General features: G+C 42.0%; 1 protein-coding gene across 1 annotated transcript; it reads left to right on the plus strand.

Annotated features, from left to right (window-relative positions):
- The first annotated feature begins 12,170 nt into the window (after positions 1-12,170).
- LOC125946764 (translation initiation factor IF-2-like) lies at positions 12,171-13,439 on the plus strand. Its single transcript, XM_049670737.1, has 2 exons — positions 12,171-12,270; positions 13,020-13,439. Exons 1-2 carry the CDS (start codon positions 12,180-12,182, stop codon positions 13,355-13,357), a joined length of 429 nt encoding a protein of 142 aa, XP_049526694.1. The 5' UTR covers positions 12,171-12,179; the 3' UTR covers positions 13,358-13,439.
- The last annotated feature ends 674 nt before the right edge of the window (positions 13,440-14,113 follow it).

The raw sequence follows: 14,113 nt of genomic DNA on the forward strand, positions 1-14,113 counted from the left end.
GCAATTATATGTGCCATGCGCCATCGAGTGATTGCGTTCGAAGAACTTGACCGATGGTAGTGAATGGTCCGTATCTCACACGTCACGATTATATAGACTCAGTAGGATGAAAAATTCGTCTAGTTGGTGTAGCTTCATGGTAGGCTATACCTTCATACAGCTTACACAGTCCGTGACTCTTCGCGCTCTTGCAACTATTAGGATAATATTGACTTCCATCTTTAGGGTCCACGATAAATTACCACTCAAGGACTTGTGGGGTACGAAAGTGGAAAGTACCCCAGCGTTTAGCGTGCTTGGTACTATCATTACTGTTCTTGACGCTAGTGCAATGAGCGAGCTCACATGTATTTTTAAAGACTGTCAACGTGACGTCACGTTCTTTGCCTAGCTTCTGGTTCTCTTACCAGATAGAACGAACTAGGCTAGTATAAAAAAGTTATCGTTCAGATCTGTAGCTCGCAATAGCTGCCTACGGTGTTGCCGCAGCAAAGTATGCCAAGAACCTTAAATAAAAGCTACCTTTAAAGTTATTTATATATTATAAAAAACATGTTTCACGAAACGTGTAAATACTTCTGTCGTGATTCCTTTCAGGAGCTGATAACTTAACGGTCGGTACAAAATAACCTTAATGCAAGAACTGCGTTGTTGAAGGCGTTTTTGAATTTAAGGAATAAATTGCAAAGCTCGACGAGACGTTATACTATATGTTCACAGTTACGCTCTCGCTGGGCTATGATCCTGGACTCATCTGCAAAAGGCCTCACTAGTGCGATATGGAGGAATATAAATTGGAAGTTGTAGTAGTTACAAATATGTGGCGCATACTGCTCAGCCATCACCTTCCATCTCATTGCGCGAGCTTGATCGCTATTAGTATAAATTGATCACAATATATGTGCGCAATTATTTGTTTTCATAAAAAGATTTAGACAATACTTCCCGTATGAACTACCTTTGCGAGATCTTGCGGGACACTTAATGAATTTCGTTAGACTTCCGTTAAGAGGGGGAAAATGCGATGTTTAAGAGAATTAGCCGCATAGATTTCAAAGCCGAGGTGTAGAATATATTATCAATTGAGAAAAACATTTTTAGAGATGTCGGTGCAAGTTCGTAATTATATAGAGCTTCAACCAAGAGAGTCATGCGATGGATCGCTATGGAAGACTTGAAGCAAGAACTCCCAACCAAACGAGATCCTCACCAATTAAAAATATAGAAAACTGACGTCGATAGCTTTTCCATCTTCGACGGTGGAAGCAGAGATCGTATCTTGATAAGGATACCACATAAAGCTCCGAGCATGTTATCAGTTATGGATTCCGCGATGGCCCACACGTACTAGCTGGATATTCTAATGGTGCGCTGCCATAGTCACGATAATATAGACCTCCACCTTCTGTATCCACAATGAAATACAACTCGTCGACTCGCGGGGTACTAAAATGGAATAATTTTCTCTTGAGCTTTCTAATGTGTTACCCTTTGCCGTACCATCTATAAATATCTTCTTTAATAAAGGCGACGAGTACCAATCATAAAAGAAGATACAATGGCAATGCCTAAAAACTCGAAAACATTTCCGAAAGCGTGAATAGAAATTCCAATCTGCGCAGCGCGCCTGAATTTTTGCGCAGCTACTGTATCGTAGTTGTAAGCCGCTATTTCCATGTTTTATAATGTTAGGCCACGGAAAACGCTTTCCTAAGTTTTGTAATCATAAACAGCAAGGATAATGAGAACAGAGGGAAAACGACCGATAAATTTTTGCGCTTAGGCTATGAGGCTCCGCAGTGTTATAATAGCCAGCGAACGATACTTTTCATTCTTCAATGAGAGCGTGAACATCGAAACAGTAAAGAAGCAAACTGTCAATATACAAGCCTGCGACCATAAGGTATAAGAATCTAGAAAAAAAGTTACGTTGTTCTGCTAACACTTTCGTTATTTACACCTATGAAATGACATTACCGTCCCCATGCTAAATACCGCATTGGGTTAGATGCAATTAGAAAGAGATGCTGTTCCGCCAGAAGGTATGTGCTGGGAATTGTGTTGGCTTTGCCCGTCCATCCACTCCGTCCGTCCAGTTGGTTGCGCTGACCATGACAATTTCCGCTAAGCAATGATGATTTATGTCGTCATTAAGGCACCTTGTTATCGCGAAAAAAGCTATAGCCGCAATGGGAAGAAAAAAAAAACGTTCTCCAAAACCGCCTCCACTGGGACCTGAAGCCATGCCAGTGTAGCGTTGTTTATTTGAAGTCGAGTGCTCCAACCGCTGAACTATCATGCAACAGTGCTCTGCAATTAGTCACAAGCATTATACTTCACACAGTCTCTGAGTGTAGTGGCGGCTGTGCATGTATTTCGGAGGCAAGAACGAGTGTTGCAGTGGTCAAGTTGAATTGCGTTATTTGGCATCGCATACAAATTGTTCTTGACATCATGGCCGTATGCCTGCGTGCAATTTGCCGTAGTCATGCTGGTAAAAACTTCGCCGCGCGTACAAAGGAGGCTTATGTGGCAATGATGATGATAACCCTCAAACACCCTCTGTGGTTGCTTTGTAGCTATGGTGTTGGGCTTCTAAGCACGAGGTCGCGGGTTCAAATCATGGTCAAGGGGACCGTAATTCGATGGGGGCGAAATGCGAAAGCCTCCGAGTACTTAAATTTAGGTGCCCTTTAAAGAACCCCACGTGGTTCAAATTATTCAGGAGTACCCACTACGGCGCGTGTCATAATGAGATCATGGTTTTGGCAGGTAAGCACCCTATAATTAAATTTTTAACCCTCAAACAAGGCTAAAAAAACTCCGTAGAAAGCACACACCACATCAGTGGCAACAGCAACGACGCAGCTAGCACCACCAATTTTTTTTTTTTTGCACAGTCACTCCCATAATTTCGAGCTGCCCCCCAAGAGCCCTATAGAGAACACTTCACATCTATAGGAAAAATGGAACATAAAAGTTAGTCAACAAGTATAAAAACTATGCATCCTTTAACACAGTAACTGTCTCGTTACCTGTGGCGTCCTTATACAAATTTCCAAAACTGGATTTATGAATTGTCTAGGAAGACGAAGTTTGAAGGCCCTATTGAATTACATGATGCAGTCCGGTAGGTATTTCAACGTTGTCCCACAAAACAATAAAATTAAAGAAATGTGATTGTTTTACACCAAATGCACTACAATATATAATCAAATATATTTATTTAAGAAATTTCAAAACCACATAGAAATATAGCATAACTCTTTTGCCAAAGAGCTGTGAACATGACAACGTTCCATTAAACTATTCATTTTGCCTGAAAAAATCGAGCTTTAGACTGTTTCCGTCTGAGAGTGCGAAGATCTGTCCTTGGATGCAATTTTAAATACACAACATGCATAACTATGTCATACAAAAACGAAGTTGCTTTGCTCCAAAAGAACAAGACAGATCGTTATCTAATCAACACTATTCTTTCCTTACTACCACATAATCATATAACTGTTTGAAATCATAAAGTAGAAGTTTCGTTTTTTTTCAGATTCCAACTTTATATATTCCCTTTTTTACGACCAAACTCTTCTTTTCATGATGGCATCTTATACCACTGTGTTGTACAGTTCACAATATAGGTTGAACCCAACTATTTCGGGAAGAAACATGGATCGGAAAATAATATTTTGGTCTGAAATTTGAGAGAATGCTGCTGTCACTATACATAGGTTAAAATTTGAAGGAATCGATGAAGTGTGATGTCTGTATTGTTTATTTTTCTTTTAGATTTGTTTGCATACCCTAGGCATTTCGCGCCTTGAGTGCTATTAGTAGCGCTCTAGACGCGACTGAAATGCCAGGAGTTAGCAAGTATTGAAGGACTATCGAATTGACGTCACGTTCTCTACCCAGCCTCTATTTCTGCTAACGTGTTCAACGAACAAATTTTAAATATAAATGTATCGTTCAGACATCCAGCTCGCCATACCTACGAGTGGTGTTGTCGTAATAAAGTGCGTTAAGAACCACAAATGAAAGCCTTCTCCAAAGGATGCTGACGAATAATAAAAAAAACGACCATAAATTCAACAAACGTTCAAGTACTTATGTTGTGTTTGCTTTCTGGAGGTGATAACGTGAACGAACTCTGTAAAATAATTCCAATACAATTTTTTGCATGCTTGAAGGCCGTTTTGGTTGCAATCAATATGTACCTGAGTTTGTGGCGACCTTTAACTTTACGTTCATAGTCATCATCTTTTCTCCGCTTCATGACTGTGGACTCATCGGCAAAAGCATGAATTGTACGATATGAAGCACACAATCTTTTATAAAATTGGTCTTGTGGTACTAACAAATATGTGAGCAATGGTGCTTATTCTGGCACTACCGCCGCTTTAAATCTATTAGAATACTGTGATAATAAAATATATCCACATAATATTCTTGTAATCATTAGAATTCCTAATTACGTGCCGTATCAGCTGCTTTTGACATATATTGCACAATGCACAAGTTCTAACGAAATGCCTTTATTTTCTTAAAAGAAGGAAACTATGATGTTTAAGCGAATTCGCAGCATAGAATCTGCAGAATTCTGCAATATATTGTCACTCGATTAAAACTTAACACAAATCTCGATTCAAGTTCTTAAATATAAGATACTTTAACCGAGAGAGTTATTCGTGGGATCTCGACGGAGGACACGTAGCAAGGCTGCTTAGCGATTGACCTCCTGGTTATTTGAAAAAAGGTAGAACGTTGGTGTTGACACTTTTCCATGCTCGAAAGAAACTGAAGTTATCGTACTGATAAGTACCATCGATTGATGCTTTACCGATAGTAAGGCGCAAACAGCCATATGTCCCATGGGGGTATGCAACATGATCATGGCGCTCTTCTGTACATCAGCTACGTTTTTTTTCCTGCGTGAAATGGGCCCACATTTATTACGCTATAAATGATAGGAGCATGCATCTTCTTGCAGGTCTTGAAATGGGTATGAGCGATTTGGATAATGGCGCAAAGCAATCGATGCAGTAAATTGCTTGTTTCATACATTATTGCGTTGTAATACGTATTAAAGCGTATTAGGTGTGTTACAGTACATATTACGGATAATTTTAATACGTATAAAAAAGCGATGAAACAAAAACAAAATGTAACGTTAAGAGACGGAAGAGAGTGCTGTGAAATAAAGAGAAAATGGGGATAACCGATTTTCTAGTTGAGATCAGGAGAAAAACTTGGAGCTTGGCTGGCCATGTACATGCAAGAAGATGCAAGAAGATTGTACATGCTCGATAGCTTCCTCGTCGCCGCAGTGGTCACACGCAGCACTATCCTGCCATCCGACTTCCTGGCCGAGTGATGGCCTAAGGTTAACAGCGTGGTTCCAATATGGGCTGGGGCATTCTAATTCCTGGCCGAATGATGGCCTAAGATTAACAGTGTGGCGCGAATATAGGCTGTACCATTCTGATAGAGATCCAACGCTGGCCCGCATTACACATTCAGTAAACAATATTAGCTCGTCCATTCAACAAGGCGGGAATTATTGGACCAACTTTCATATGGACTTGCCAACATGAGTTACTAAGTTGGCTATCTTTGGGCTACATTGGTCCGTAATAAGCCAATTTACGCCTTATCAATTTTTAATACTTTCTGGTACGACTTGCTAAGGTTAAATAGCATGTTTGAAAGACTAATGCACTGATCACAGGCACACTGCGCAGGAACCAGAAATACGTGTGCAAGCTGTGACCCCTACAACACAGCTGATACCACGTTTGTTAATTAATTAGTTCGCTTGACGATACTACTTTCGTTGAGATTTAATAACAGCTTCGCTGATATGCTTATCTGTCACGGGGGACGGGCTGATCGATTTGCTGTGACAGACCGCGGGTTGTTCACAGCAGGGCACGGGTATATACTGGCGCCTGCCGCTTAAGTGTGCTCCACACGTGATAATTAAGCAATGGTTTGTGAATGACCTTATGATAAAAATTAATTACGAGGAACGTATGCTTGCATTACGGTCAGAGGATTACGTAGTACAGTAATCGCAAGTGGCTCCATGTATGGGCGGTTGCCGAGTGCTTGAAGCGTGTACATGAGCACTCAAAATTTCTTTCGCGTCACTTTGGGCAGAAGCAAACAAAAACAGTGCGACCTTGCAATGTTCGCTAGAATGCTATGCTTCCAAGTTTTCGCACGACAGCCGATGGAATAGCAAATTTGGTCCTTTTCTTAGCGCCGTCGGCAGAAAAGGCACTCCACTCGATGATTGCTGTCGACGGCATGTCGATGCAATGTCTTTCTTATCAAATCGAACCTTAAAGAGACGTTTAAGCGTGACTGATTCTGTAAACCCAAAAACTGATGAAAAAAGATATATGTATATATATTATTACGTAAAATGCACTACTATCTGCTTCGTGTAAGTGGTCGTGTGCGTGGGGTGCGGATACCTTATCACCATTCTCGGCAAGCCGCGTGTTCGAATCCTCCCTTTACCTTTTTCTCCTTTTTCTTTTAAGTTGCTTATTAATGCGCGGTTACCGTTTGTAATTCCATGCGTTTTCACCCCGATAAATCTGTGGTTATTGGGAGAAATGCCGCTGAAGTGCTAGCATTTCTGGGGGACTTTTCTACGTGCCAAAACCACGCTCTGATTATGAGGCACGCCGTAGTGGGGGACTGCGGAAATTTGAACAACCTGGGGTTCTTTAACGTGCACTGGTGTTTTCGCATTTTGCCCCCATCGAAATGGGCCGCCGTGGCCGGGATTCGATCCCGCGATCGGGGACTTCCGAGACATGCTCACAAAAGTGTGGATGGATGGGTGGATAAGGCTGCACCCTTTAAATCGGGCGGCGGAACACGCATACTAGCCGTGACTAATAAGTTATTTTGTACTTAGCGGAGGGTGAGCTTGCAGTATAGGCCGCCCCCTGTCTTAACAGACGACTATATAGCAGCATTGGTGAAGTGAGGTTGAGGCTAATGTGCCTGGATTGGATTAAAACATGTTAGAAGTTTCTATGGCAACAAATCATATAACACGAAACATACACACACTCACGTGTCATCACAGACTTTTGAATTCATCATGAAAAAATGCCACAGTCATCCATTACACTGTGCACAATAATAACAGCTCATACAAGTGACCGAATGCTGTGCATAAAAAGATTTCATTCATGGGGTTTGATGTCCCTAAGCAACAGGCGTGTATGCATGTAGCTGTGATAAATGGTGTGGTGGAAGAAAATGGATTCATTTTGACCTCCTGGGAGTCCAACATGCAGCCAAAGTGCATTATACACAAGCATTATTTTGCATTTTGCCCACATTCATTACATTGTGGCCACTGCTGGTAGGATCGAGTAGTATTTTCAGTGTTATCCATACAGAAAGGCAATGTAAACTTCCATGGCAATTATATGTCACAAGGCCTCTTTCCTGAATGTTGCACCATCTGACACATATGTAGTCACAACTCTGAACCCTCGAAACGTTTGTCCCTTGTCTACTCTTTCTTTCGTGCCATGTCATGCTTTTTTTTTGGGGGGGGGGGGAGGTTCTTAAATCATGTTGCATATGCACCAACTAGGCTTCTAAATGCCCTTTTATGTGAACTACAGTTTATTAAAAAGCTTGTTGTGTCTTTGTGTGGTGTTCATCTTTAGCACTGCAAACAGCTTAAAATCTGCAAAACTAATGACAACTGGAAAGTTCGTGTGGTAACCTGATGAAATGGCACACACATTTCAAATAAACTTTAGTTTATAGTCACTGCATTATCTGTTTCTTCTTTTGTGTTTGTCTTCAGTTCTGTTTCATCATGTTTATTACCACACCAACCCATCAGCTGTTCCTACTTATGTATACATTCTAAACTGTTTACAGTGTAGAAGTTATGTGTGAGAATCCTGCTACCAGTTGCTTGAAGGAAGTGCAGTAGGTGTTTGCAATTAACATACACTTTGTGGTAGTGATTGTAACTAGACCTAAGAAATGCAAGCCCAATTAAGTGGCTATTGCATTCACTCTAACCAAATCGTCATTATGTCCCATGCCAATGCACACAGGAAAATTCTCATGTTTCTGGTGTTTGTTTTCATAACCATGTACTCACCTCAGATAAGGCTCAACTGTAACAGCAATTTTACACTTTACATTATAGGTGTGCTAAAGGGGACTACCAAGTTAGGCTGTATTCGTAAATTATGCACTGCAATAGCAAAACGGCCCCTGTTAACAAAAGAGGCAGCTTGGCAAGTCCGAGAAGAAACAAAATTGGAAGACGAGTGGTAGTGCTGCGGTGAAGTTCTATAGCACCAGGCTCACTGTGATGTCTTCAATTTTGACAAGTCCTACTCGGGTCTACTTGTTTATCTGGTCAAGAATGACTTCATTTTAAAGAAGCGAAAAAATAACCTTAGGAACTTTTAAGTACTTCCCCTGTCTTACCACATCCTGAATATGAGGGAACACACTGAAATCTTTCATACTACCACATTGATGCACCAATACGACATTAAAAAAGAAAAATACTATTTGGCCTTTATATTATGCAGTAAAAGTCAACCTAAGTCAGTCTAAGATGACTTAGTTTCGCTCTTTAGTGTCCCTATGCTACGTATACTGAAAGGCAGTGGTTAAGCTGTTGCTTCATTCATAAGGGGCATCATGTCGAAGATGACATGTGCATATCAACTATGAGGACATGCCATGACGCATCACAGATACAGTAATTGTGCCATCTCTCATCTTCCATGGCACAGCTTGAGATAATGTAAAATTGAGTGTAGATTAATGTGGTGCTTCCATTGTGCTAATGCACACCAAAAGGCTGCTCCAGTGACAATGTGCATGCTGCATGCATAGATGCAGATTTATATACTGTGTTCACGCTAGCTTTCCACATGTGTGGAAGCAGCAAGGACTACTGCCATTAAGATGTGAGGCTTAGATAGGCAAGGTGCTGAATGATGACCAACCTGCTCTATTATGTAGTCACTGTCAGGCTTAGCCTCAAATATGTTGCAATCTAGGCAGAACTACATTGCTGCACCTCACTGCAGCTCATTTTTGAAGCATTAGGCATGTTGTTATTAATGTCTTGAAAGAGTGCTGCATTCACTCAAATGAATAGAGGTGTCAGCAAGGAATTTGTTGCCTGGAAGCTGATGGGCATTTCAGTAGTGCCACTGATGTGGTGGCACAGTGACTGTGAAAAAAAATGAGATGGGCAGCATATTGCACGTCAAGGTGATCACAACAGAGAAGAATAAACAACGAAATAATCTAATATTTGTGCATTTTTGCACAAGAAAGTAGAGAAGGGGCCCAATGTGAATCGACGGTTTTCAGCACACAGCAAGCTTGATGGCTTCTGTAGCCATATTGCAAACCAATTACCAGCTACATGACAAAATATGCCACAGTGTTCACATGCCACAGAAATAATTTGCAGAGCCCTTTTACATGTGGCAGGGTTTACATTCATTGATCAGTGCATCAATGATAGAATCCGTGAACGTTGCTTTTGCAGCCCATGGATACACAGGTGGCCATTTATTCTTTCATTGTTGTGAATGCAGCTATACCTCCAGTTTTTATGATGTGCATGAGATGGGAAAGGCATGTACAACTCTTGAAAGTGAGCTTCTGGAAATGTACTAATTAAGAAACACAGCTCCTGACATGCAAGCATGACGTCTGTTTTCCTCACTGATAAAGAACGCAGACATTTAGAATAACCTATGAACCTTGTTAAGGTGAGATGTGGCTGCAGGGATCACTCACATACAAAACATTTAGTTGCGATATATCTTTTGAATAACCCCTGAAAGCCTAAAACCCATTTTGCTAAAACAAAACAAAAAAAAAACAAACAAATAATAAAAAAATATTAAAAAACAACTGAAACTTTGTCACCTAGAAAGTACATTTGTATCCTCCCCCCACCTGAAAAAAAGTCTTTATAACTTAGTAATTAATTATAAATTGACTATCTGAGCTACCTGCAATTTAAGCTATGGTTCAGTGTGTCGAAGACACTAGCGTGAATTTCGCAAACTTTCCCACCCTTACATCAGCATTTTGAGCTACCGAACTCTTGTGTGTCAAAAATGCCATGTTGGGCATTGTGAAGATAAACTAATATCTCCAAGTCTAACTCTTGTTCTGTCACTTGTTTTGCTTCTGTCCTCCTGGACTTTATGCTGGTTCTTTTTTTTTTCTTTTATTCAAACAAAACTCGCAGCGCCATTGGCATTATTGCGAGGGGCATAATACAGAATCAAACAAATCGACAGAGTTTTGGCTCACAGCCTCAGCCGGTAACAAATTCCACTCCGATATGGTCCTCGGAAAGAAAGAAAACTTAAAAAGCTTAGTCCTGGGGGCATACTCCCGATCCTTGACCACATGGTCTCTTCGGGTGGACAAGTAATATGGAGGACGCAGATATGAGTCAGATGCCGAAACCGCAATGCTGTAGCCCGTGCCGAAAAACGCAAAACGACGGCGAGGCGAAAGCGTGGACAGCAGCAGGCACACTAACATGTGTGTTTGCCTTGCGCCACTGCAATCGTGTACAGGATCCCCCTCACCTGTGGCCGAGTGTACGTGGGACAATCGGGGCAGTGTGTAAACGTGGGCCTCAGGCAGCACCAAAATGCACTGTTTGCGCCTTGCATTTCGCAATGCATTGCCATGACTGAGAGTGCACTGCAGAATTCTGTTGGACCGAGATTCTTTTTCGCCTCACAGACCAATTGACGCATGAAATTTTCGAGGCCTATAGAATACAGAAAGCAGGACCAGGTTGCATTAGTCAGCCTGCAATAGTCTTCTTAGAAGAAATTTCCTTTTTAGACCACGCAAATCGTTGACAGCGGAGCAGCGCGATGGTTTTTATTTTTGTTAATTCATTATTGTTTATTATCACCTGATCTAACCACGAGTGCATGTCATAAATTGTTCACTGCCTTCCAGGTGTATGTGCAGTTCAACTGTTCATGAACTAGTTCATTCAATAAACTTACCAGTTGAAAGTCCGCACTTGGGGTGTGTCTACGTCTCCCTACGCTTTCAGGACACTGTTCCTTATTTACCATGAATAAGAGGCCTATCACATGGCTTTCTATTATTGTATGGGTTTCATGGTATTCTTATTAGTATTGATATGCAGTCCACATTTTTCTGTTATTTTTTTTAACTTACAATATGCTGATAAGCCTTCGTTTGTAGTGCAAGTGGCACTGCCTTTGTTTTTGATGAGTTGGCTTGGTAAGTCTATCGACAGAATAATGATAACGGGGGCCAGGCAGCCATGATGTAGGTGTGTATTTGGGGGAAAAACGCTGTACAAATGTAAGAAGGTCTGTACGACAATGCAAACTTATTGTACCAGCTTTATATCTTCAAAAGTGGTTGAAAAGGCCAAAATGTAGGCAGTTAACTGCAGTTGCACTCACTCCTGTGAAGCAGAATGATAGGCTGCTTTCACAATTTGCGAAGCTGCAGGTACAAACATTGCTGAGGGTTAACTTTTGGTTACCACAAAACTACGTCTTTAAAAACTGGTTGTCAGTCGCTTTAACGCAAACTGTGAAGGTCTGAAAATATCATGTCGGTATGCCTTTAAGCTGTTTTGTGCCACACGTATGTAGATCTGCCTTTCCTGCACTCTAAAGTCACATCCCCTAATTATGCATTGGGAATTTGCATGGAAGTAGAGTTGGTGCGCTTACAAGTGATAGTGAAAGCTTGGAGAGGTAGTTACTATGAAACATAGTTACTGTGCTAAGGGTTATGAAACACAAACATGAAATGCACAGAACAGACAAGACCTGATGTACTTCGTGTTTGTGTTTATTCCAGTAACGCTAAGGTTTGTAGAGCACATTTACAATTAAAGGGCATTGCTTCACAAACCTCTTCCAGCAAAAATGTTTTGCTTTGCACTCAGCTAAAAATTCACTTCACTTGGCAATAAATTATATTCTGGTAGTATTGGGTAGATTTTTCAACTTGAAAACATTGCCGCATACAATGCTCATTTCCACATCTCTGGCAATTTTTGTCATTTGCAGCGCAAGCACCTGCTGCAAATAGGAGGGAAGTCACTGCGCGAGGTGGCATTGTATGCCATGAAGGCTGTAATGGCGCACCCCGTCCAAGTGCTTTACAGCCTTCATAGCAGGAAGGGGAAGAGGGCATTCATCAATTTGAAGTTATGCCGGATAGTCACAGGTAAAGCTTCCTCAGTCATCCTTTTGCATTGTTGAAGTATTGTGTGTACAGCCGAACTCCTCTACAGCGAAATGGCTTGCATAACAAGAGGTTGTCCTTGCCAAAATCGTGTCTTTCATATAAATTGTCAACTTCTACAACGAAGAAATTTGGGCGTCCCTATTGGCTGATATCATTTTTTACAATGAAAGCCACATACTCAGTCACCACTGCCCTTGCAGAAATTGCGAAAGTGTGCTCTGCACTAGCACTAATGGCAGCTTAGGTGAATTGCTTGACGAGCATGCCAATGAATTGCATCACACCAGGCAGCTTACACGTTTAGCATCAGCGGGTGAGACAGTTGAATATGTCTCGGTTAGTAACGACATGGTGTGATCATCACTGATGACGTTAACGCTATGTTAGGGTGAAAAAACAAGAATGTCAATGAAGGCAACAGGGATGAAAATCCTGTAAATGGATCAAGAATTTTCATGGCGGGGAAGGCGATAGCATTTAATTATCCGCAGCATTACTTTGCGTATCCTGCATTTCGCCGCTGAGCATGCTGTGAACCTCGGATTCAATAAGGTTGGCTGCGGTTGCAAATTCTGTCAGATAAACTGTGTGCTAAAGACTTAGCAACTTATTTCACTAAGTCTCTTGAAGGTTTTCTTTTGTTGAATGTGTTTGCCTGCTCTATTGTGGGTGATCTTTACGGTGCATGCTGTATGTACTAATTGTGGTCTTTGCATGTTTGTGTGCAGATGTCATCTGTGCGAAAGGGGGGGGGGGCGACCTGACACAAGCACAGGACTTCATTAAGTGGTTGCCAGGGTCTGTGGACAGCGGTGGTGGCAGGAAGAGGCTATTCACAGCAACGTTTGCAGCAGAGCAGCCCGATGATCCCTCCCTTCAGGGCAGGAATCATTGCCTGCCCACTGCTGCCCTCTCCCTGCCCCACCCTTGCCCTCAGGTCCCTGGCAAGTCCACCGTCGGCCCCTCCTGTCCGGCTGCTGCTGCCCCTGCTCCTTCCCCTGCTGCAGCCCCTGCCGCCCCTGCCCCTCCTCCTGCTGCTGCCCCTGGAGCTGAGCACCCCTACTGATGCTGCATCAGTTCAAGAATTGTATTGTAAATAGTAAAATAGTACTGTAAATAGTATACTAAATAAATTATATTTTCGTTTACGCTTTGCGTGTGTCTGCAGGAAGTTTCCTTCCTGCACTTATTTCCATCACATTTTCTTCGCTACTAATTGTATAGGCAGTAAGCTAGCATACAAGCAACAGAATGGCTAAGTACAGGCTATGCTTGAAACACACTGGATGCAAAATGGCTGAGCACCGGATTTTCTTGAAACGCATTGGCTACAAAATGGCTAAGCACTGGGTATTCTTGAAACACGTTAGATACAGAATGGCTGAGCACTGGGTATTCTTGAAACACGTTGGATACAGAATGGCTGAGCACTGGGTATTCTTGGAACACATTGGATTCAGAATGGCTGAGCACTGGATGTTCTTGAAACATGTTGGATACAGAATGGCTGAGCACTGGACGTTCTTGAAAGACTGGATACAGGATGGCTTTGCACTGGCTCTATGCTTGAACTACATTGGATTCTACAATGGCAAAACTGTACGGCCAATCTTGGCTCGAACAGTGGGTGAACCTTGGATCGGGTTGCACTTTGCCATGATGCCAGGATTGGGCCAAAGTTCGTACCAATTTCTGCGAGCATTGGACCATGCTTGGCCTAGTGCTGTCGTGCTGCCTGGGCAAATAACCTGACCGATTTATATGCGTTCCACGTTATCTTGTTAGCAGCGAACGCTAGTGAATTCGCTAGTAAGCCTTGTTC

The sequence above is a fragment of the Dermacentor silvarum genome, chromosome 7 (genome assembly GCF_013339745.2).
Source record: "Dermacentor silvarum isolate Dsil-2018 chromosome 7, BIME_Dsil_1.4, whole genome shotgun sequence".
Lineage (NCBI taxonomy): Eukaryota > Metazoa > Arthropoda > Arachnida > Ixodida > Ixodidae > Dermacentor > Dermacentor silvarum.

Coding starts and splice junctions, on each gene's coding strand:
- LOC125946764 (XM_049670737.1), top strand. CDS start 12,180: ATGGCGCACCCCGTCCAAGTGCTTTACAGCCTTCATAGCAGGAAGGGG. Junction 12,271..13,019: donor GTTATGCCGGATAGTCACAG/GTAAAGCTTCCT, acceptor GTTTGTGTGCAG/ATGTCATCTGTGCGAAAGGG.